General features: G+C 40.3%; 1 protein-coding gene across 8 annotated transcripts in view; it reads left to right on the top strand.

The window, feature by feature from the left end:
• Positions 1–1,108: 1,108 nt before the first annotated feature.
• Positions 1,109–24,966, top strand: part of neo1a (neogenin 1a) — a 143,839-nt gene continuing 119,981 nt past the window's right edge. For all 8 annotated transcript variants that reach the window (XM_087794478.1, XM_087794482.1, XM_087794475.1 and 5 more), the window contains exon 1: positions 1,109–1,634. In XM_087794478.1, the coding sequence (XP_087650604.1) occupies positions 1,547–1,634 (88 nt within the window). In that variant the 5' untranslated portion in view covers positions 1,109–1,546. The remainder of the gene's footprint in view (positions 1,635–24,966) is intronic.

The raw sequence follows: 24,966 nt of genomic DNA, 5'->3' as shown, positions 1-24,966 counted from the left end.
GCAAATGTATTTGGAATAAAAAAAAAAAATTAATCATAAAAAGTTAAATACATTCTGTATTACATTTAAACATAATAAAAATACGAATTATTCTAATTCGAAAAATTAAAAATAAGTAGCATGCATGTTTTTTAAGAATCTGAAAAGCAAACATTGGTTTTGTTCACACTTTGTTCAAGTCTGATGAAGTAATTTTTTGTCAATATATGATGTTTGTTTTCAATAAAAGTTTTAAAATGTTTCGCTTTCTGAGCATTTTGTGCAATAAACACCCATTTTCTATACACAATGTTTCATTTAATGTATGTTCTTTACAGAAAAAATAATAAGTAAATATAATGGTAAAGCTTTATTAGCCTGAATTGATCTATTCATTAATTTTAACAAAAACGAAAATAAGCTTTTCCCTGATTTCTGGGACTCCTGTGTTTTTCTCTGTGTTATCTTGATCTTTTTAGTATATATTTTTGGAGTATTTTTTGTTTTTTTGTTTAAGTGCTTTGTGACCCTGGTCTAGAAAAGCACTCTATAAATATAAATTACTTACATTACTTACTTACTACTCTGAGTCCATTATTATGACAAAGCTTAACCACTTCTTAAAAATGAGAACAGAAATAACAAAACTCTATTGTGAATTTGTTTTTTCATTTTCTTAATATCCCTGTAGTATGTTGATATTTTTCATTTCTTATTTTTAAATGCAACTTCTCCATTTCCTTCCAAAGACTTGTCTTTTTATCCTTTGTTTGTCTTATTTAAAATGGGACTTTCATGATCATGAATGTTCTTGTAAACACTACCTATCTGTTCATACCAGCAGTGTGATATACCTTAAATCTGCGTGTCGTATCTTTTCTTTTCTCATGATATAAGTGAAAAGATCATCATCAGCCTCGGAGTTTTATCAGTTCTAAGATCTAACTGTTGCTCCCACCCGGATCTCAGTCCCTTCTCCGGATTTTCCCTCTCACCCGCGCTCACCAATTCAGTCAGGAGTCCGACACCCGTGCGGTTTGTTCCACGCCCTGTTTTCCGCGGAGCCGCCGGAGATCCAGCCCTTCTCTCCACGCTGCTCCCTGACGTCCGCGAGCAGCGATCTGTCGGCGGCAGAGATTCCTCCTCCTCTGCTGGGATCTTGTTCGCTTCTCCCTCGAATGAGGCTTTTTTTTTCTCCGGCGTCTTCGTAAACATCTGGCACCACACGGAGGAGTCGCGTCGGCGCGCCCGCGTGCGTAAATCTGTGTCGTGGAATGGATTGATCTGATCTTCTTCTTCTTCTTCTTCTTGATCGACCTCCAAGTTGAGTCCTAACCTGCGGCTCTTTCTCCACCAGCTTCATGTTTCACGCCATTACTTTTCAAAGTACCTGGGACCGGATGTTGTTACGCGTTTGGGCTCTTTGAACTTTTTTAACATTTTTTTTTTTTTTACACTCTCAGGGTTTGGATTTGTTGGATTTTTTTTCCTTTTTTTTCTGTATTTTGACGAGAAACTTCTCCGAGGTTCCAGAAGGCTGCCGCAAAGATTCATCGTGTGAAAAGTGATGGCCGAGCGGGGAGCAGCTCTGTGGCTCCTCGGTCTCCTCTGGCTCACCTTTCTCTGCACCAGCTCGGCCAAGCATGTCGACAAAGGTAAGAGACTTCTGCCTCCATTGGAGTGTTTGTCTCCGGCAGGAATGTGAGCTGTTAAAAAAAGAAAAAGAAAAACCAGACATGGCAGCTATTTCTGCTGGTTCCAGGTCAGCCGCTCCAGCAGCATTTTTAAGTTTAAAAGTAGTCTCACCACAACATCTGTGTTTCATCTCTGAAATAATCTGCTCATCTTCATGTCTGCCTCGGATTGTTTGAACAAACAACAACATTTCTAATCTCACTTTCTCACAGACTATTGCTTATGTAAACGAGCCTCTGGTCGTGGAAGCAACACTTGGTTGAACGACTGGGTCACACGTCACTGTCCATGTCTCTTGGTACTACTGTGTTGTTCAGATGGTTTGGATTTTTGGCAGGAAAGCAACACCTCCCTCTCTTTCTCTCTCTCTTTCTCTCTCTCTATCCACTGCTGCCTTTTGTCTGTCGCAGCTTATGTTGGTCTGTCATTGAATCACAGCATCAGAAGTGTGTTGTGATGATCCATGAACACACACACACACACACACTGACACACACATGTTGTCAGATCCATTGGTTGCATGTGCAAAAGAGTCACCGGCCAAGCACTGTCAGGTGTAAAGATCACACCATCAGTCCTCCAGACATCTCATTACTTGGGCGTCAATACATGTTTAGCTGATGGATAAACGGATCCCCAATTTATTCTCTTCATTATTTTCTTCCAAGGCGAGAAAGACCGTGCCCCCCAGTGAGCCTTTCACTCCCGGTTTTTAATGCCTGCCGTAAAAAAAAAAATAAGCATCATTTATGAGGTTTTTGTTTTGTTACCTCCTGTGTGTCTTTAAACGGTTGATAATGTGACTTTAAATGGAAGGTTTGGCGTTGTGTGTACATTTTGGATCAAACTGATGCCGGCAGAATCCTCTATGTATTGTATATTTTCTCTTGTGAGTCTGTAAGGAATAAGCAGTTTACAGTTGGACTATAATCAATACACATGGTTTCTATGATGTACACAGGCACACAATTTTTTTTTTTTTTTTTTAAGATTTCACTATAATTAACCTACATTTTCTGCATTTTTTTTAAAAAACCTGTTTTTAACCTTAGCTTCAGCATTGTTGTGCACTTGTTAAAATGTACACTCCGCAACAGAAATGTTAACCAGTTCGGAATATCGCACTTGTCTAGTTTCTTTGAAAACCAACTTGTTAAAAAGTACTGAATGTTGTTTTAATATATATATATATATATATATATATATATATATATATATATATATATATATTTAACATAACGGCAAACAATGGTATATATAACATAACGGCAAACAATGGTATATATAACATAACGGCAAACAATGGTATATATAACATAACGGCAAACAATGGTATATATAACATAACGGCAAACAATGGTATATATAACATAACGGCTAACAATGTATATATAACATAACGGCTAACAATGGTATATATAACATAACGGCTAACAATGGTATATATAACATAACGGCAAACAATGGTATATATAACATAACGGCAAACAATGGTATATATAACATAATGGCTAACAATGGTATATATAACATAACGGCAAACAATGGTATATATAACATAACGGCAAACAATGGTATATATAACATAACGGCAAACAATGGTATATATAACATAACGGCTAACAATGGTATTACTAAAACACATCGACTTCTACGTGATTTTAGTGATTAAAATGTGTTTTTGTCGGGCATTGGACAACATAGTATAGTTGGTAGTTGAATCATTAGCGATCTTAGGAATTAGGACACTTGTCAAGCAAACGTCTCATTTTTCGACAGCGAGTCGACACAAATCTTGACTCAAAAGTTGTTTTACTTTAATGTTTTTCGTAATGGGAGCTGCTTGACGGAATAATGTGGTAAATTCAATTTTGGTTCAACCAATCTTTTTTTCCTTTACAAAATAAATGAACCTTCAGCGGTCCTAGTTGTTCTGGCGTGTGCATGAGGGATTTGGAAAACAAGTGTAGTGATGTACAAACACTAAATAATTGATAAATTGTTTGTTGATGGCTCGTGTACCATCACAGAATGAATGTTGTAGTTTAGGGGAGACGGACTGTGCCTGGTCCAGAATTATTTAGGCGACTGTATTTGTGCCGCAGACTTTATGTTGCACTGTATATATTCATTCAATCCGTGTAGTATAGTGCTGGACTGGATCCCGGACAGTATCGGTAAAGAAGCAGGCGGTCACACCGAGGGGCTCACGGATTGAAGGACTACTACCTACTCACAAATTCACACCCTCGTGGCTCATATTTCCCACATGGACCGGAATAAGTTTACTTGTGATGACGGCTAAATTTATCTCCGATAGGCTGCTGCTGTTTCTTTTATGTCTTCATCACTGAAGTTATCAAACAAGCTCATGGTCTTAAAACCAAACGTGACAGACTGCAGTGTAACATGGCCCAGTTTCTCACAGCTGTGTAGAAAATAAGTAAAAAGCAGTTTGTACTGAGAATCTATTAGTGCGTCACTTTTTTTTTTTTTTTTTAAAGACGCCAGGAGACTCGCGTCAGATTGACGGGACCCTGTTTGCTGCTGGGCTCTCTTGTGTGTAGAACCTGATGAAAGACCCTCTCCTGCATGAAAAGAGCTTTGCGGTGGTGGAAGGGGAGGAAGACGGCCGGAGCGAGAGAGGAAAAAAGCCCCTCCTTGGAGCAGTACAAAAGGGAGAGATGGGGGTAGGGTGGAACAGGCTGACTGTCTGGAAAGTAATAAAACCAGGAGATTAAGGGGACCGAGGAGTTCCTCTGGGAGGTTTGATTGATTCCAGAGAATTGGACTGGGACCCCGCGAGCGGAGTGGGAGTCTCGGATTACGAATCCCGGGGTCCCCTTTCTTGAAATATCTGTTTATTCAAAGAGCCGGTCTGAGATCTGGCTGTGACCAAAAGTAGCATCCAAAATACTCTCTGCTTTGGCTGCATGCAGATGAAACTTTCATTTCACCTATAGCCCTTCAGAAACTTCCTGCTCTGCTCCTTGAAACAATCCTGGCCTTTGGTAAACAATTGCCTTCCCCAGCAGTGTGGAATCTATTTAGACCCGGTCTTGTCTCCGTAATCCTGCTGAGAGGTAATTGTGTGCTGATTGTCTCCCTGTAGACAATGCAAATAACTCTCTGAAATGAGTAAACATTTGGCAACTTTTGTGCTTGAACAGACCACTCTCTGGAGGTGGAGGTGGTGGTGGTGGGGGGGGGGGTTCTCCACACGGACCACCTCTATCACAGCCATGGCCAAACTTTTGTAAACAAGTTGAGTTTTATTTGGCGCATTTATGGTCCTCAGTGGGCCCTGCTGCTGGAAACACCTCCTGGCTTGGCTGGTGTTTGGAGAATCCTGGTGGATTGAGGGAAAAGAAGTAGTACCTGGATCTTTTTGTAATAATATTTTTTTTACTATAGGGTCTATACAAAAATGTCTCTTTAGTTTTATCTAGTAATGTTTGTAATATGTACGCGCAAAGTAATTGTTCAAGACTCAAGGATTATCTTGACAAAGACGTGCCTGTGTTTGTTCTGAAAGAGACTCACTATCACACTTCCTGTTGTCACTGCACCCAGTCTCTGGTTCTCTTGTCAGATAAGCCAACAAGATTGAGCCTTGGATAGGAAAATGGACACAGCTCCAAAAGCAGAGCGCTGAGAAGGAAGTCTTTTAAAGTGACGCTCCGATTGGCTGCCACCATTTCAAAGAAGAAATAAAAGGACATTAAACATTTGGCCTCTGTAGTAATCTGTGAGATCTATAACCTAATCCTAATTCAAATCTCTGTGCCTGATAACAAGTGTGCGACATGTGTTCCTCGTGTGCGGTTGATTGCTGATGTCGAGGAGATAACATGAGGACGACGAATGTGACGAGGAAGGACGTGTAGGACAGGTGAAGGTGGAAGAGGCTAAAATAAGAAAGAAGTTCTCCTTCAAAACGAGAAATTTGATTTCATTGATGTAACAAAGTAACAACGTGTTTAAATTTACCTGTGTTTTTGTTATGCATACAATCTGGCAGACATTCTTTGGAATATTAATTTACAGAGAATGATTATACGCAGGAATGATATTGTATTCTCAATATAGAGCGATAAGTAAAAGAGAGAAACAGAAGATCAAATAAATAATTATCCTTTAAATAAAAGCATTAAATGGTCGTTAAAAACATTAAAAACAAGACTTTTAATACATACATTATAAACAATTCCACTAGTTATTATACTTTTACCTACACTAGCAAATGATAATTTCTTTCAAGGGTTGCGAAGACCTGGGTTTATTCTTTATTTTAAAATACAAGTTGCTGGTTGACTTCCTGCTGCTTCAGACTGCATCATAGATCAAATATGTTTGAGTCACATTATCTAGCTATAAGGCTGCTAGCTATAACCATCATTCAGCAACAACTTAGCTTGGCTACTTAAAAATAAGACCTATCGATCCCTGGAAACTCGCCATTCTAACATCTTTCTGACTGATTTGCGAATTTATATTAAAATATATAGAATTTCTCAGCCTCTTGTGGTTAACTTGTTGACATCCTGGATGATAAATGAAACTTGTTTTGCTTTAATTATGAATCCTTTCTATTTATCTTCTGCTGCTAACTCATATTTTCATAAATGAGAAATTCCTTTTGTTATGGCCTTTTAAGGATTTAATATACACGTTTTGAAAGTGTTTCTATGGCTCGTTTCTTGATTTTTGATGGTGATCTTCAAGGGGAATACAGAGAAAAGACTGCAGTCGTAGTGTAGAGAGATGCAAATTTCAACTTTCACATCATATCAGTCGGCGACACATTGTTGTCGGTTTGAATCCCAGCTTTAATCCAGCGTCTTCCCGTTGTCCACTGATTGCTAATCATGGCTCCGCTGGATCTCATTGTGTTGGAGGTGAAGAATGAGGTTGTTGGCCCGTGACACGCTGGCAATTGTAGGTAGAGAGAGTTTCCTGTTAACGGCGTCGCAGGCCCGGCTTGCTATTTAAGTAACCCCCGGAGAAGACCATAGATCAGTCCAAGTGTGCTCCTCTGCTCAGATAAAATTGCTTGGATCACAGACTCCTCATTTCTTCTGGGGTTTTTTTTGGGCGCTGAGCTGCTATAAAGCTCATCTAACATTCAACAACAAGAATCTTGGCTGCTGTAAAATGTATCAGAACACTCATTTTCTAACATGCGACTCATTCCCGACAATTCTATTGTGCGATACAGCGAAACACAAACATGATGGCGCTAAAGAAAAGAAATGATTTAGTGTATTAAAATCAATTTGTGCGTAATGAGGCAGGATACCGCTACACTCCGGAGCAGGAATGTATTTTGCTAAAGGAAGCGATGCAGGAACAGGTTGATTCAAAGTCTCTCCACTAGTTAAGTTACATTAAAAATAACTTATTCATCAAACCAAATATAATGTTGAGTGAAGAATGTGATGCTCTTCCAACAATCAAATATTTATTTTTTGGTTTGAAGGAGATCCCATCAGGACCTCGCTTCTTCTTTAAAGCAAAACTTCCCGTCTGCAGAAAGAATCCTGCTGAGGCGGAAAAAATAAAAGTCGAAAACCAACGTCTTTCTGACGTGTCTTCTTACAAACCAAACACAGAAAGTTGAGGAAAAAAACATTCTCAAAAAGAGAGAATCCTTCACGATTCTTGGCTGCATTTGTTGTAACAGTTTAATGTGTTTATATCTTGTTTACTTAACTGTCTCTCCAGCAATATAGCCTTGTGTTCAGTTTGAAGTGGTATTGACTGAAGCCACACGCAGTTCTATATTTCAACCTATATTTTCACCTGTCAGAGGAGGAGGTGGAAGAACATTTAGTGTGCCGCTGAGCTCACCAGGCCTTCTTGTTCTGCTGTGATTGAATGATGTTCAGCCCTAATGAACTGAGAGCACCAGGAGAGAATCTTCACGTTTCCTTGGTGAGCTCGCCGGCGAATAAAGATGAGTTGGGAAGGAAGTTTGTAATCTAAATAAGAGTCGACTGCTTAAAAAAACCTGTTACTTTTCAACCCCTCTGGGTATCAAATTATACTTCTGGTTCGAAATGGGATTTATTTCAGTCGGTTTTTAATCTGATTCAGCATCAGGATTTACTTAATCTGCTAGCGTGTCGCCCTGTTGGCCGCTAATTGTTGGATAATAAGTAAATTAATGTTGTATTTTTGGGGGCAGAAATCTGCTTTAAGCTTCTTTTTTTTTCCTAATGTCTTATCGTCATTAGACTGTATAGAAATGAATCTTTCACTTAATTACCTCGTGATGAAGTGGATATGCTTGAGGCTGTTGCAACCCAAGCAGCAGGATGATGTCTTCACACATACATTGACACCAAATTGAACCTAAAGCAAGAAGAATCTAGAGTTACACTCATTATATAGTCGGTTCAAGTCTCGAGTCCAACTGTTTCTACCTCATGTCTGACCCCGTGGCCTCTAGACGAGTTCAAACTTGGATCAAATGTGGAAAGTAGATTTAAGTCTTTGTTTTAATCTTGATGGTTTTTTTTTTACTTTGACTAACAATGGCAGGTGTGATTCTAGCAAGTTACTGTAAATCAGCAGTTTCCTATTGTTTGTACTCATTAAAGTTTCATTTTAGTTTCTTAAAATTAACTCTAGTGTCGTGTTGTGTAGTGAAGTTTTTAACAAGCGGCTTCTTTATGTAACTGTAATTACTTATAGAGAGCTTGTTCCAGACATATCTTCATCTCCAGTTTCAGCGTCATAGCAAGTTTTTAATGGTTAAGATTCCATTTTTCGCATCAACTTTGTTTACTTCAATTTGTTTCTGTGAAGTCAAGCTTTCGTCTTTTGTTTGTCGTCCTCAGATTCCCAGCAGGCATGTTTTTCTGGTTTATATTGGAACACACCAGGGCCCTCTTAAGCACAGCACAGCATGCATGGTTGAATTTGAATGACTGGCCTGGCAACCATTTTCAAAAATAAGAAAAAGAGTGCAAGATAAAATTAGAAAACAGGTCATCAGATTCAAATGTAATTCCTGCAAAAGTAAAAACTCCAAAGTTATGTTTGTTACTTTCCTGACAGTGATCATTTATTGATTCACTCTTGGACAACTATTGGATGGATTCCCAGTCATTGGGACGGAGCGACGTTCCTCTGGAAGTTTTCTTCAGAACTGTGCTATTTTTGATCGGGCAAAAGTCCTGTCATGGTGTCTTCTGTGGGCGACGGCAGCTGCAGGATTACGACACATGCGAGGAGTTCTCGTGAGTCCGTGCTAATGAGAGCGCGCCGCCGCCGTCGTGAACAACATATTCGACTTGTTTTCTAAATCACTCGATGCCGCAGCCAGTCACGGAGAAATCACCGTCTTTAATTTCTTGTTTGACAACGTCTGATACTTTCTCAAATGAAATAAAAAAAGACGTGTAATTACGCCCTAATGGATTCCCCCTCCTGTTGAACATGTTTCTGAGCAAACAAGTGAGGTGGAGTGATTGCTCTCGTCTCAGGAATTGCTCGGTACCTGCTGGAGGTTCAGCTTCCTGCAGCCCTCGCGTTCATATGTATCCCCTACAGACTCGTTGGAGGACGTCCAGGACCTCATGAATCAACCTGGCATTGTGAGCAGTGTGTTTCCACGCCTGTAGATTAACAACGTTAATTTTTACATCAACAAGTCTTTTCAACATCTCTCACCACAAATTAATAAAAAAAGAAAGTTTCAGCTTACAGGACTCTCTGAATTACCTCCCGTTTCTCAACCCACTGTCACCACACCACCAGGGTTTAACGGTGTGGGTGTGTGTGCGCTACACACAGTCGTAAAGTGTCAATGGCTTGTGTACACATGGAGCCTCTCGGCCTTCAGTCAAAGAAACTTTTCATGTGCTCCAGGGGTGTGGGGGCAGTCAGTCACAGAGAGGCGATTGTGAACGCCGCTTAATGGAGCCGGCTGCCATCATCTTGTGCCCGGCCTGTGGCTCTTGGCAGCTTTAGATATGGTGGGATATATACGCGAGCGTGTGTAGGTTTGTGTGTTCTTTTATAAGGGCTGATGCTCCACATCTGGATTGGACCAGCTGTTTTAAACAACAAAGTTCTGAACGCCACATCGGGAACCCGCTCTGGGATAGGAATTGTTTTTGTGATTTTTTTTCTTTTTCGGTTCAAAATAGAATAAATTAAATGTTTAAATGTTTCATAAACATAGCCACACACAGCAATGCTATAATAAATCATTTAGAAAGTATGTTTTTTGAGCGTCAGACTTAGTCTTACATTTTCAGGGAACATTTGGTGAAAATAAAATGGATTCTCTCGTGGGGCGGGGCAACACTTTTACCTCAATTTGATTCTGACAAACATTAGTATGGACAGGATGGCAAAAGTCGTGTTCTTTAAATTGGAAAATGTTTATATATTCAGTATTTTGTTTTTTTAAAATAATTCATTATTTTGACACTTTGTTGAACATTTGAATCGAGAGATTACAAAGAGAACCAGAATAAATTGTTAGAAACAACAAAAAATGTAAAGCCATTCACTACTATTACTAATGATAATACATATAAAAAGCTCAATTAACAAGTCATAGTTATTAAATTGCATGTATTTTACTAAAAATGATCCAGAACGGTCATTATCTTAATCCTTAATTTTTTTTAAATTTTCACACCTAAAAAGCTGGTAAAACAAACCAAAAATGACCATAGAAATCCAAATTGAAAATGACTTAAGTTGGACTTAAAACATGAGTTTTTGTGGAGAGCTAAGTCACCCATTATTGATCCACTAGTTTCAAATTTGGTGTCATCTGATGTGATTCTTTGGTGAAGAGTCACATTAGTGCCGTACAACCTGAGATCGTTGGGTCAAAAGATTCCACATTGGTTTTACAAACATAGTCTCATCTCATACAGCTGATACGTGCTTTAAAACTTTAAAAGTTTGGGAGCATTTCTCCTTGGACAAGTCGAAGAAAAGGATTAGTTTCGAGGTTTTTAAAGCTGACCTTGCACGTCATGGCAGCAAGTCTGGGATTCACAAATATATATTGGCTTCATTATACATTTTGTAGGCGTATTTGGCTTTAAAAAAAAAAATGTTGTTAAATAAAATGTGCTCAGTTCGACGAAGAGAGCCTTGACGAAGGAACTCTTTCTGCCATCTGCATTTTTAAAAGCTATTGGATGAGTCGATTGTTTCAATAGTCGGTGACTAGTTGACTGTTTAAATAGTCTTTGGTTCCAGCTCTGGTGTCAACCAGGATTACCGCTGCTGCCTGTCTCTCCAAAAGCCGTGTCGTTCTAACAGCGTCACTGGAAATGTGTGTTTTGGTATCGAGCAAGAAAAAGTGACTGACGGTACTTTTCCATTTCACCACCTCATGGCATCACTCGTTGAGTGCTGGAAATTTAAACAATGTTTTTTTTTTCCCTTTTATGGTTTAAATTCAAGATCAGCTCCTGTGTTCCCTTTTCTTGCCCTTTTCTGTTTAAAGTCCAGGCTTTACTTTAATCTGGGCTGTTTCAAGTTGACCCCCTGTTCTCCTCCTTCTGTTGTTGTTGTGGCTCCTTAAACCAAACTGAAACGACCTTTTGAAAGGTGAAACATCGGATAGAGGCTTCTTTGTGCTTCCCAGAGCTCCTCTTTCTGCCCTACAGACTTCTGAGTGTGTTATTAGAGCCCGTTCCTTCCAAAACACTGAGCTCATCCAGACCTCACGGAGGTCAAGAGACGCGTCTGAAACGGTGACATTACCACTGTAAGTCTTTTTAAATACTCTGCTATGATGTCATGGAACTGGCGGACTTTGGATTCTGCTCTCTGAGCACTTTTACAGTTGGATAAATACGTCCCTCGGCACCAATTTGAAAGATGATGGCTTTTTCCTTGCTTAATGGCAATGTTAGTGCTGTTTAATTCAAAGTGATCTTGAGTTGGGTTGTAGAAAATGATAACTGTGCCTCCGAATGTGATTTACGGTAGGTTTGTGAATTTGTTGAGTTGGTAATAAAAGTCTACTTCCTTCCCCTGAAGGTGGTGATACTTTTAATGCTAAAACGGCTTTTGGTTTGTGTCTGACTTGAGCTCAATTTTAATATTTACGGTCGTTTTTTATTTATGGCTGTTTTTCAAGGCTGGATTCCTCTGCAATATGCTGTAAAAGACTATAGGTATAGCGGTAAAAAACAAAACAAGCTGGATGACTCAACAAGTTGTTCAGTATTGTCATTTTTTTTTAGCTTTTTGTTAAAACCCACAAGATGTCCATAAACCATAAAATATCTAAATAAGAATGACTTCCAGTACATTTTGTTTAATGCTATTGTGTTCTGCCACAGTATCTAAAGCAAAAACAAGAACTATTGATGCTAGTTGTTCCACAGACACGGCTATATAACACGGCTCCTGCAATTATGACTTCTTATCTGGGCCCCTGACCTTTAGCAAGATGCTAATCTCATCCGCTATCTGCTTCACAAAGTCAAGATAAAAGCTCTCGCTCGGCAGTCATGGAGGTAAATCTTGTCAAAAGTCAATGCTACACTCGCACTACCTTGAAGATTACACAATTTGCACATTCTGACATCCTGACTCACGGCACTTTCCACATCCCGGGCGCAAGGTGTGGGCGTCCGTTCGGGGCGACGACACCTTTCAAATCAGCTCGGTATTGGAAGACGACTCTATTCACAGTACTTGGCTCTCTGGTAAATGGAGCCGTCCAGCTGCTGAGACGGACATCTGGGATGTCTGGTGAGCCGTGTCCAAATACAGATGTGACCTTGCTTTAGCGGAGCATCGGGAACAGGTTAGGAGGACGCGCAGGTGGAGGTGTTCCTGCTGGGAGTTTTCTCTTTCCTCGGGAGGCTGGAAAATGCCCGCTAATGGGTCCTGATGGAAAGCAGCTGCAGCTTTTTTTTCCTTTCTGACTCCGCGAGCGTTGTCAATCAAACCCGGACTTCCCTCGCCGGGCCCTCCAGCTCGCCGGCATGTGACAGGGTCACTTACCGCAGCACCAGAATGGACGGCGGCCAGGAGCACCTGCGGAGGGGCGAGCAGGCGAGCAACATTCCATCGCAGGAACCCCGAGACACAGATGTCATATGAGACACCGGGGATGTGTTTGGAGTTTGGGGGAGGAGGGCGGACGCAGACATGGCAGAGGTTTTGACTCGGTGGGGCAGTTATGGGGAGGAGAGAACCAGCTGCTACCAACCCTTCTAATGAGGCGTCCCATTAAGAATGTTAATAGAGCGACATTAATAGTTGCTTCGCATCCTTCGCTATGTTCTTAGAATGGAAACGTTTTTACTTTCCATTCCTGTAGTTTCAAATATAAATACGGACGACAAGAAAATTCCACACGGTTAGATGTTAGCTAGTGTTTGTACACTTAAAAGCTAATACTGGCCCAAAATAATTGTTATTAAGGTACATGTCGAGACTCGTGTGCAGAGGGATTAATAATATTTAATTCTGCTGTCGCGACACTTTACACAAGCAGCCATCTTGCATTGTTTAGCATGCAGCGAGAGCAACAGTAGCTAATTGTTCATTATGTTTATTTATTAGCAACACGCTAATGACCTTAATGCTTATTTTCAACCCAACTATTTAGTGTTTACTTTTAATTATAGCGTTTTAAAAATACTTGTGAGTCTTGGTGTTTGTACTGTAGGTTCGTAACTCCTGTTTAAAGCAGTACACACCCAGGATTTTCGCGGTACTTTTTATAGATATTCCACACCTACAATTTATTTATATTCATATTTTAATACTTGTATATGCACCATACTTCTGACCTCCTTTGAACTTAATTTGATATTTTCAAATTTTCTTACACCCTCTTTTTCGTTATTAGTCGTGCTCGTCTCATGGTGGAGGTGTAAAAGAATTAAAGACTTTCTATTCTTAACATCTGTTAAATGACCCGCAATGTAATACTGTTATTACCCCTTTTGTGTTTTTATTTTAAATCCATATCCTACACGTCTCCCTTATACTACAATAAAAACATTTTTACAACTTAGCAAATTGGCAAATGTTACAGTTTTTTGTCTAGGAAAAATACTTTATTTCACGTCAATTTCCATCTCTGGTTTATTTTACATAGTTTCAATCAAACACTTTTTACCTCACCAGTATTATTGACTCGATCTCTGACTGGTTTTCAAGGTGGTTAGGTGGGACCTGAAACTGTGGCTAAATTAAAACTAAAAAACATTACTTGGATGGTTGGTTGCCAGTCAGATTTATACTGTCCAACTAGTCATCTTAGTTATTACTTTAAAACCACATTCTGAACTTTCACTTTCGTTCAAGTGAACATCAACTGTACTCAAAACTCATTTTACTATTTAGTGGACATTAACTTTTTCATTTTAAAGACCACATGTAACTCCCAACTCATGAATATACTGAATCTACTTGTGTGTTTTTGACATTGTGAAAGTAGTATTTAAAAGTGGTGGTTCTTTGAAATTTACATCTTAGTGTTTCTTATATCAGACTTGAAGTTTGACTCTCTCTCGAATACGGATCCGTGCTGCTGAGTAAAGGACGTTTAGAGAGAGCTTGTAAATTGTCAAGCTCTCTAAACGTCCTTTACTCACAGGTTCTTTTAACTTCGATATACGTCAACCACTCCCCAAATCGACGCACTAATGAGTCAGCTGGTAGTATTGACCACTGCTCAACCTTTTACAGGCTTTTGTCAGTGCTCCGCTGTCAACTGATGGCAACATCAATCAATAAAACCAAAAATCATTTCCAATATCACCATTAAAATAGTGTGTAGTGTAAATGTAGGTCACGCGCTGGTCTTGAAGAATGCTCTTGACTTCTATTTCTACTGAAACTAACAGGTTAATCTAAAATTTAAAGGTGTTCCTACAGTTTTTTTTAAGATAAAATAATGTTATCTACTTCATAATTAATTCACATGAAGCAGACTAGAGTGCATAAGTGTGTCATTCAAGCTTTCAGGACACCCGCTGAACAAATCCCGTCTGCGAGGTTCGTCGCTCGCTCCGAAAATATGTCCTGCGGTCTGTTTGTTCCATATGCTGTGAAATTGTTGTGAAGTGTAGCAGGTCCAAATTCACCTGCCATTATCTAATGAGACAGGTGTGAAAGCAGCTTAATTCCGGGCCACTTCTACCGTTTCATTTATTGAATAAAAGTCTCCTTTGGTTGGATTAATATTTAAAGCAAATGGCTGACTCTCCGAGAAGTGATGGAGAGTTGTAAGGGGCGATTGGTTTTATTAGCCACGGCTCGCCTATGGGGAGCTTTTGTTGCAGACTGAGAGGGGACTTAATAATGAAGCTCTCAGTGAGCCCTGAATCACTGGAACCCCTCGTCCATCTCTTTGTCCGTCACCCAGTTCCCCCACCGTGCCACTGCATTCCTAGCCTGGTGGGGCAGTGTCCATGGGCCAAGGGCATGTCATGCACCCCCTTTTGGCCTCACAACGACTGTGCGGACGGGGTCAGCGGTTCAAGTATTCCCCATGGGTCGGTTGCGTGGGACTCCTGGCCACTGTGTTCTTCCTCCATTGATAACGCATTTATTTAGGAAATTCAATTGAACTCTCGTCAGCTGGCTCCGGCCGACTCGCCAGAGGTGAGGAAAGACCCTCCTGGCTCGGAGTTATGCTGATAGTGGAGAGCTCTGAGAACATTCCTCGCGTGCTAGATGGTGGTTGAGAGTGGATTTTATGGGCTGTGTTTTTGCTAGCCCCACGCATACCTGCGGTTCAAGTGCAGAAGCTGCAGAAGCTTCTTGAACCTCCTCCCTCACTTGTATGCAAGACTGTTTGTCATGTGTACGCCCAGGCAAATTATTCACAGCCAAGAATAGTTCTCATTTACTCCGTCACTTTTATTTACTGGGCCAAAAAGAAACGATAAAAGACGAAGGGAAGTGCATTTAAATGAAACTGAAATTGAGAAGGCCACTTCTGTCCAGGGGTTGGAGACTGGCACTCTGAAAGTCTGAAATACTTTCACCAAACACCATGTTATTAGATTTCCTGTTTTGTTTTTCTCCACATAATTTGCTTACAGACATATGTGATAAGGACCAAAAAAAATGCCACATTTTTCTCTTATAATGGCTGATTAGATCGACTTATCTGTTTGTTTCTGCTCCGTCACTGCTTTGGCTCGCTGTTCCATTATGATTTCCTGAGGGGAAACAATCGTGTGAAATGCAGGAAGTCATAGGAAGCAGCGGCGTCATGTCTCTCCCCGCTGTGTAAATAGTGTCTGGGCCTAGTTGCTTTCCCTCTTCAGAATGAGACCGGCACAAGTAAGAATAATGGGCAGGAAATACTGCACCGGCAGAGCGGTGAGCAGGAAGACCATCTGTACTCTCTCTGAGGAAACTTACCTTTAAGTTAAGACCATTATTAATGGCCTGACTTGACCTTAACCCATCATCACATATAGATTGCTTTTACCAAAATTGTCACATGACAAATCCTCCAGGAGTAGTGCTAACCCTGAACTAGATTGACCCAAAAAAAGAGTTGTTAAAGTGGAGATTATGTCGACTAGAACCTACAATACAATTGAAGGTCAGTGGGCGAAAGCATCCCCCCATATAATGTAAACCAGTCCCTGTGATTAAAGTTGAAATCCTCACTCTGCTGGTTTCATTAACGCTCAAAGGCGATCCGTATTTAACCGGCCTACTTTCTCCTCTCGTTGGAATAAATATATTTGTTTACCTCTAGATTAAGCTAAGTAGGTTAGCATTGGGGATTTTCTCAGATTAAGTCCAATGAGTCCAATCCAAGTTTCATCCCGTATGCCTGTCGTACCTCGGAATTGGTAGCATATGAAAAGGAAATGAGATCAGAGGTGAGGAGTGACCCTGCAGCAAAGCTGTCCTCATTGAAAATGAGATGCAGTCGGCATCCGCTCTTTTGATAAATTGATTTGGCTGGTCGTGTTCGCTGACGTCGTCCTTCAAAAATGACACAAAGTCAGCGGGTCTGATGCTTCGTACGTTCCCTTATTTCTGCAACTGTATCGTGGATCCTCTGTATTGTTGTCTCTTCATTTAGCCTGAGATGAATCTCCACACACCAACGTCCCAGCAGATTCAAAGACAACCAATTTACCACTTGTTAAGTGATTTATCATGATTTTTATGTGACCCCAGTGGGCCACAACCCTGCCGCCCCTCCACCCTCCTCTCCCGTCGCTGTCGCTGCCTGTGGCGTCAAAGCCCACGTTTGAATTTCAATCAGCCTTAGATGTATTGTGTGTGTGTTTTTTTTTTTATTGTCATGGGGGATGGGGTGAAGGGAGTAGTAGTTACTGGTTTGGTGTGCCAATCAAATATTAAGCGTGACCAGTATATAGTTATTGCTCGTGTTCTCAGGGGGCATGGAGTGCTACCCGAGGGGCAAACAACCCTATAAGACTCTTGCCCTTCTTTCGCCATCATCCATTTTTCAGCCACACCCCGCTGTTCCTCCATCAACACCAAAGCAGGATGTAGGCTTCACCGCCCCCCCCCACCACCACCGGTGTGTTTAATTGTGTTAGATTTGTCACACTGGCACAATTATTTTAGACTGGCTCAGCTGGTTAGGAGCAAAGGGCTTCTCTTCATGTGTCCACCCCCCCGATGTATATGATTCAATTTACGGTTGAATTTATGTGCGTATGATGCCGGCCAATTTAAATTCAATACATGTGGACGGGGCCCTCGGGATATGTCTTCAATTGAATACTGTCTTTGAACTATTGCCTTAGTAAATCACAGCCCACGCCCCATGTTGTAGTTTCTGTGGCCGCTGGAATGATTGAAACTGAAATATATATTTTTTAAACTAAGCGAAATAAATCGATGGCATGTATTTGTTGCCAAGGTTTCTCCGCCCTTTGAGAAATGAATGTGCTGCACAACCGTGTTTGACATCTGGCTGAAATTTGAATTCAAATTGAATATATTCTTCTGTGTCGTGACATTTGTAAAATTCAAGTTGTTGACAAGTGCTGACAAAAAACAAAACGTGCAGCAAATGAAGTCTTGTCAAGACCGAATGTCTGCTCAAATTATCTGACAAAAACACTGCATGTTTCCACTGTATTTTATTAGTAACTAAGGATTTGACAGACACAATTTTTGTGTGTTTTTGAATCTTTTCAAAGTCTAAGAAAAGAAAGAAAGAAAGTCTTTGCAGCTCATTCAGTTAGAGCCGACCTGACAATCCGTGACCACTCCTTATTTTACAGAACTTTTAGCCGTTTTTATCCTCTTGTACGTTGATTTGTTTACATTCAAATACATGAGAAAGGAGTGAGTCGGTGCCCTCAGCTTTAGACCATTGCTGTGTCTCAAATCGCATACTTCTCTTAGTATACTAGAAGTTAGTATGCATCAGTTTAGTGTACGTACTAACTAGTACGCAAATTCTCCACAGATAGTATGTCTCAAATCAAACACTGCCGCTACGCACTAACAGGAAATCACGCGACAGCTTCTTCTTCTACTTCTATTTAACGATGGTTGCAACCAGCTGTTGGAACACATTTCGCCACCTGCTGGCAGCACGTTTTGCAAGTTTGGAAGAAGAAATAAAGAAAAAATATGAGAAAATAAATATTGGCGAGATATTTACGCCGGTATCAACACTGAAGACGTGTCATCTTCATACTGCTGGCTGAAAATGCACCTGTAAGTATATGCATATATATGCATATATATATGACATACCTTCCGTTTAAAACGTCATTAAGATGACGGCTGTTTAGGGTGGATAGTGTCCATCGAACCATACTCAGTTTTGTGGGCGTTTTAATACGCCAATTTAGTGTGCATGGCGCACTAAATTTCGCATACTAAGAATTAAGACGCACCAAAAATACTAACTTTGAGTACGCTAGTATGCGATTTGAGACACAGCACAGTATTTGATCTCTGTCCATGACCTGGTAACGCGGGTACAATTGAAGAAGTAGAAAGTAAGTTGGTGATTCGATTTCGACGTTCAACATGTGTTGTGTTCATTATTTCAAGTAGAAAAGGACGGCGTGCCAGAGAAGCAAAGGTATCTTGGTATGAAAGAACGAGGCCAATGAGAGCGAATCTGTCTTTTCCAATTACACATGCACGACAACCTTGGCGGCTACATTAGATCTCTTTCTCCATACACCAAACTGCCATCAATAATACATACAGCTCTCCAGCTCTTTTGCTCCTCGCCCACCCCTCCCCCATAAACGTAGCCCCTCCTCGCATCTCCTTCTTTTGCCGGTCCCCCCCTCATCTTACCTCCACCCCGTTGTACCCGGTTTAAACCTCCTCCCCCCATTATTTTTTCCGTGGCCAGACTGCTAGCCAGGATCCGTGGCAGGTGTGAACACATCATGTGGGGCGACCACGCAGCAGACGGATCCCAACAGTCACGAGGAAATAGACGGATCAACCAGTGAGGAAACGATCGTTGTTGAGGGAAGAAGTGTGTTTGACGTGACGGTAATTTCTGTTGCCTCTGACAGAACACATACAAATGTTTCCTGACACACCGAAAAGATAAAGTGGATTGTAGCGAAAAAGATACTGCTGAGTCCTTCCAGCCTGCACTGTAGCAAATGGTTTGTTTTATTAATATCATTTCCTGTTTGTTTCGGCTTCGCTCCCCTCATTTGATTAAAGTTAACAGCCCAGGAAACACAAGTTTCTCGGGCTTTGAATGTTTCTCATGGCGGTGTGTAAATATGCAATACATACTAACTTCTCTGCTTTATCATCCATTATGTGTAAACGCCCAAGGATACACACCCAGGAAACACCACAGTGCTCAATCATCCCCAACATATTGAAATAACAAAACCACATTGGCTGCATAAAAACAAGATCAGTCTATTATTTAGTTTATTGTTAATGCTTTGGTTATGCTCCCTTTTGTCAAGGCTTTTTTTTTTTTTTTAGTAAACACAGATTTTAAGTTCTGTCCCTGAAGTACTTATTCTTAAGTAAGTAAGTAAGTAATGGTTATTTCTAAAGGCGTCTTTCTAGACCAGGGTCACAAAGCGCTCTAACAATCACAAACAATACACAGTTAACACTATATACTATAAAAGGCCAAGACAAGACAATTTAAAATGACATTTTACTGTAAATGTGGCAGTTGATTGTGAGATTCAGCGTCAACCAAGCCATTTTTTAACACCATCAGTTATCAAGTGTGAAACTGTGTATTTAAAAGTAACCAAACAAAGCTCTTACTGAGGGTACTGGGGTCATCTAGACTAGCGTGTAGCTTAAATAGTGTCTCTAGAAAACCTGATTTTAAAATGGAAAGACAATTCTACACCAGCATGATCTTTATACGGTATAACCTGGAAATCATGGTACAAAGATCACAGTCACCAGTGACGCCTCTATGCACTGTGAAAATGATTGTTCCTCTATTCATGATATTCTGAGTAGCGTCACATCTATCACACACACGTTAAAGGTAAACCTTGGGTGTTGTCGGCTGCTGTGTTTGTATTCTAATGGACTAACACCTTGGCTGTATGTGCTTAGCATGTTTGGTGTATGTTGACTTGAATGGGTTACACTTCCATTGAACTTCAAAGACAAATCGGATAAAGAAAAGTGGATGAAAGTCAGTTTATATACAGTTTTTATAGGGCCTCTGAATAATTGTTAACTTATATTAAACACTTGTGTCTTCATAGGTCAAGACTATTAATCTACTTTGATTTTGTGCCACCTAAAGTGACTTTAAAGATGAGGTCCGGCCCGTTTTCGAGTTTACCTCGTCCAGCGCTGAGGGAACATGTGCACTTGGATTATTGCTTTTTAACGCGCTAGAAAAGGTCAGACACTGTACATGTGACACTAATCACATGAGCAGCCCTTGATGTGCTCTTACATACACTTAAACACCGCCGACCTCACACTAATCCTACACTTACTTACTTACTATCATGAATTCAATGTACATGAGAAGTGGAGAAACTGTATGACTTCAAACATAATTTCTGCATCGCCTGCAGCCGTGTAGTTTATGTTCACATTATAATGTTATTCATACATTTTCTTTAATCTGAGTATGACTTGTATAACACATTTAAGCAGAATATTAACCACGTTGTTAATAATTTGATATGTTTGAAAACCATGGTTTCAGTAGTGCATTTTCTACTCTTGTTCCAAGTCAGATTGCGAGACATTCATACAGAAGAAATGCCTCAAACAACAATAACTACATCAATAATATAACTGATATTAATAAAACGATGCATCAAACCATGTGCTACAGATGTTCTGCTCCATACCTTTCACTACAGTAGACCCAAACATTTGCTTAACAGCCTATTCACTGTTAACAGTTAACATTTATATGAAATCACTGATACAAATATGTCATTGGAGGACATTGGTTGTTAAAGTTGGTTGATTTTACTAAATTCGACAATAGTAGACGAAAAAAAAATTCAAAGTGGACAAAATTTGATTTCAAATTTAATTTGACTTGACACACAAACTTTAGATCTTCAGAAGTCAAGCTTTTATATGTAATTCTTTGTATATACATATATATACAATATATATATATAGTTTAACTTTTTTACTAAAACTCTCCTAGGAATAGCCATATTCAAAATAAATAGAAAAAAAATGTAAGATACATTAGAATGAATGAAGCTAGCAGAGTTATCAAGTAGCTTAGCCAGCAAGTTTCTCATTAAATTTAAATTATTTCTCCTAACAAACTCTAAAATATTCTGGGGTGGTGAAATTAAGATTAATGGATTATTTCTGATGACCAAAAAGAGCAAATGAATCATTGAATTGTGTGCCTGCTTCAGACCTCCTTGAGGCTCCGACAAGGGTTTAAATATAAACTACTCTACTCTCTTTTATAATTTAAACGTAAGCGTCTTTGCATAGTGAAAACATTTGCGTATCATTGAACAGTAAGCAAAACTCACAATTTTTCCATTTTAAAAATATACTTCTATTTTTAAGGACGTCATTTTAATGAAACGTTTGATAAGTTATTTAAAAAATGTAATCTCTTTATTTATTTAAAATTTTCCTATAAAAACTAAAAAGCATACACTTAAATTATCATTAATTTCTACAAACACTGACCCACAATCAAACCAGATGACCATGAGGTAAAAATAAATGTTGCGTCTCCAGAAAGACGATCATTTCGTCAGTGACCAGCAATGACTGGTCAGATTACGTATAGATTATCTTGCATTAAATGCATGTGTCATTAAGCGTATAACACATGCATGTAGCTCTAAGTACGCCACGTTTCCGTTAAGTATGACACGGCTGACTTGAAGCGACGACTTGCACGGCGGCAAGAGTATAATCGCAATGTTAATGGTTTTCAGTTGAGCTTCATGAAGAGTCTTGTTCTGTGGCAGTGAAGCAATCGTACTATAAACAAGGAAGTCCTTGGTTTCTTATTGAATCATCGAGATTCAACAAGACTTACTCTCTGTTTTTCTGTTAAGTCTATGTAAGAATGCAGGTGTGAAAGGACGTTTTCATGTGTAAAGAATGGCAACGAGTGCTTCCTCTCTCCATCGACGCCACTATCTCCCGCCACCACAGGCGATCAGTCTTCCTGTTCACTTATTGATTTCCAATGCTCATTGATCACCCCGGATGGGTTGTCTTCTGACCCTTCGAGAACATAGTTAATAACAGTTTAATCAGCTCTGGGTTTGACCTTCATCAGCCTTTAATATAAGCTTTTATTCAGAAACGTACTGAGGTGGACCAAAGAGCAGCTCATCACCACACAAACGTTTGTTTATTGAAATTGCTTCTTTCTTTTCAATCCCACTTTCTTTTGTTTTGTTTGCAATAAACATGAGTGAGAGAGATTCTAAAAATTCCCTTTTTTGCCCTCCTGCCCGTGACAACCTCTGAGAAAGATTTTTGTTTTTGACTTAATGAATTGAATTATTTGTCTGTTTAAGTCTAGCCGCAGGGTGAAGTCAGATTCACATATTTTCAACAAGCAGTTCTCTATTGTTCTTTGGAACAATTCATGAATTTTAATTTTGCCTTTTATTTTTTTTTATTCATGGTTTACTTAGCACCATATGTTCCACCATGTTGTCATGGGATACCTGCCGGAATCATAATTTCCGTCTCTTTCGTAGGCAGCTGTGCACATTTGCGTATTTGCTTTAATAGATTAGATAAGCTGCAGGAGAAAGGTTTCCCTCCTCAGGCCGCCGGGTAAATGTTTGGCAAAAACAGACTTGTTAACATTGTTCACTGTCACATTTCATTATGGCCGAGCAAACATCCGACAGGTTGTCCCTCAATGTCACGTCGCCCAAATACAGAGCCTGTTTGCTCGTCCAGATTGTGGGGAGTCCAGGTGTGAGGCAAGCTTGTACAAAATCTCAGGATCTCAAGTGGTGACGTCATGAGATGATATCAAACACCATCTGTAGGAAGATCGCTTGAGCACAACTCTTAATAAGAACCTGCCTCGACAAGCAGGGGAAGGTAAAACAAGGGTTAGCCCCGCCTTTTCCATCGCTTCACTTTGTCACTGTAAATGGCCCGGAGACTTGGATGTACACGTTGCCATGGAGACCTGGGGAGGTGGGGGTCAGGGTTGGAGAGCAGCAGAGGCGACCATTAGCGGCCCATTCCCTCGTAATTAATGACCATTCCGCTGGCTGGAAATCAGGGCCCGGAGAAATCGGGGACACTGAGCTTACGCTGCGGAGCAAATGTCAGCGTGGCAAGACATTCATCTGCGAGAGGAGACCGAGGATGGTTTCGGTTGGAAAATGGTGACTTGCTCTAGGCCATAATTCAGCAGGAATGAGAAGACGGTGGAAAAGAAGGACTGGTACATAGGGGTTGTGTTAAAAAAAAAAAAGAAAGAGCGTCACATGTTATTTGGAAAATATAATCAGGGGAACAAATGTAACAATTTATGGCAACTACTTATTTTTCCTGGATTAGGCGTCTGTTGATATTCAGAGTTCGCTTCATCCTGAGGCTTTTTAAAACGAGCCAACACCAGCAAAAGCTTGGACCCATTCTCCGATGGAAATGCAAGCCAGTCCCATCATCTTCCAGAACCCCACCCCTCCAAACTAGTTTTCTCACCGAAGCAAAGTGTTATTTTCTAACGTAATAAAAGCTATTATGTTCGTGCTACACTGTTGTGTTATTTGCTACGAATTCCAACCTTGGACATCAATGTGATGTGTGAGTTTTTTATGAATTGCACACAGCAGTACTCGATAAGCCTGTTCCGTGGACTTGGTGGCGTGAGCTACTGTATTAACTCTACTATGAGAGCCATGGATCTCTGCTTGATAGTCATAAAAGAGTTTAGATCATACAATTGATTTCTATATAACTGCTAACATTCCTGCATTGTGTGAATTCTTTTGTCCTTATATTTCCTTTAGAAATAAAGAATTCCAAGTGTGAAATAAGATATTGTAGACTGTAGCCAGCTATTGATTTCCTCTCTTCTTATATGCACATAGATGTCTGTGACTGCAGCAGCCTGCATACATTACGTCTCTGGTTAGTTATACTCGCTGCTATCGCTTGTTATTCTCGATATTCCTGCTGAGGGATCCATTATCCTCAATGCTGTAGCAGCGAAATTCTGGTGTGTCTGTCATCCACCGACTCATCCCAGAGGCGCCGTTGATTCTCATCCTCACACTGGGATGCACATGCACTCCCATAATCCTTTTTTACCTTTCACAACACTAAAACATTCCATCTTTACATGGACACACACAGTGGCCCTATCAGACCGTGTGCTTTGTCTTTCATTTATTCCTCTACAGTCGCGCCGTCACGACCAGACACACGTCTAGTTCTACTGGAATACCGGCTTCTCGCTGACATCCATTTACATCCTAATGATGGGGAGAAATCCCCAGTGTGATCGCGTAACCTTTCACCTCTCCTCGCAGTACACCAACAGCATGTTTGAATATGTTAAGGCCTCTGCTGTGAGCTGCGAGGGATCCAAGGGGGATGAGGTGATGGATGGGGCGCGTCAGCGAGCATGGTGGGAAATCCACGGTAGCACGAATAAGAGGAGAGGCGGTTATTAAGTGATAAGGAGGTGCACGCTCCAGAGAGATGAGGTGGACAAAAAATACAGCTTCAATTCCCCCAAATCATCCTCTCTGTTTTTTGGTTTTTTGGCCACGAGATAAAGAGCCCGGTGTCACTCCGATGCTGTGGATGTCATTGGGAGAAACACGGGGCAATAATGAAGCTGTTTATGTGGCGCACCGGAGCTTCTTCTCT

The sequence above is a fragment of the Callionymus lyra genome, chromosome 6 (genome assembly GCF_982586985.1).
Source record: "Callionymus lyra chromosome 6, fCalLyr1.hap1.1, whole genome shotgun sequence".
NCBI lineage: Eukaryota > Metazoa > Chordata > Actinopteri > Syngnathiformes > Callionymidae > Callionymus > Callionymus lyra.
The sequence above is the reverse complement of the archived record's forward strand: the minus strand, read 5'-3'. Positions and strand labels throughout refer to the sequence as shown.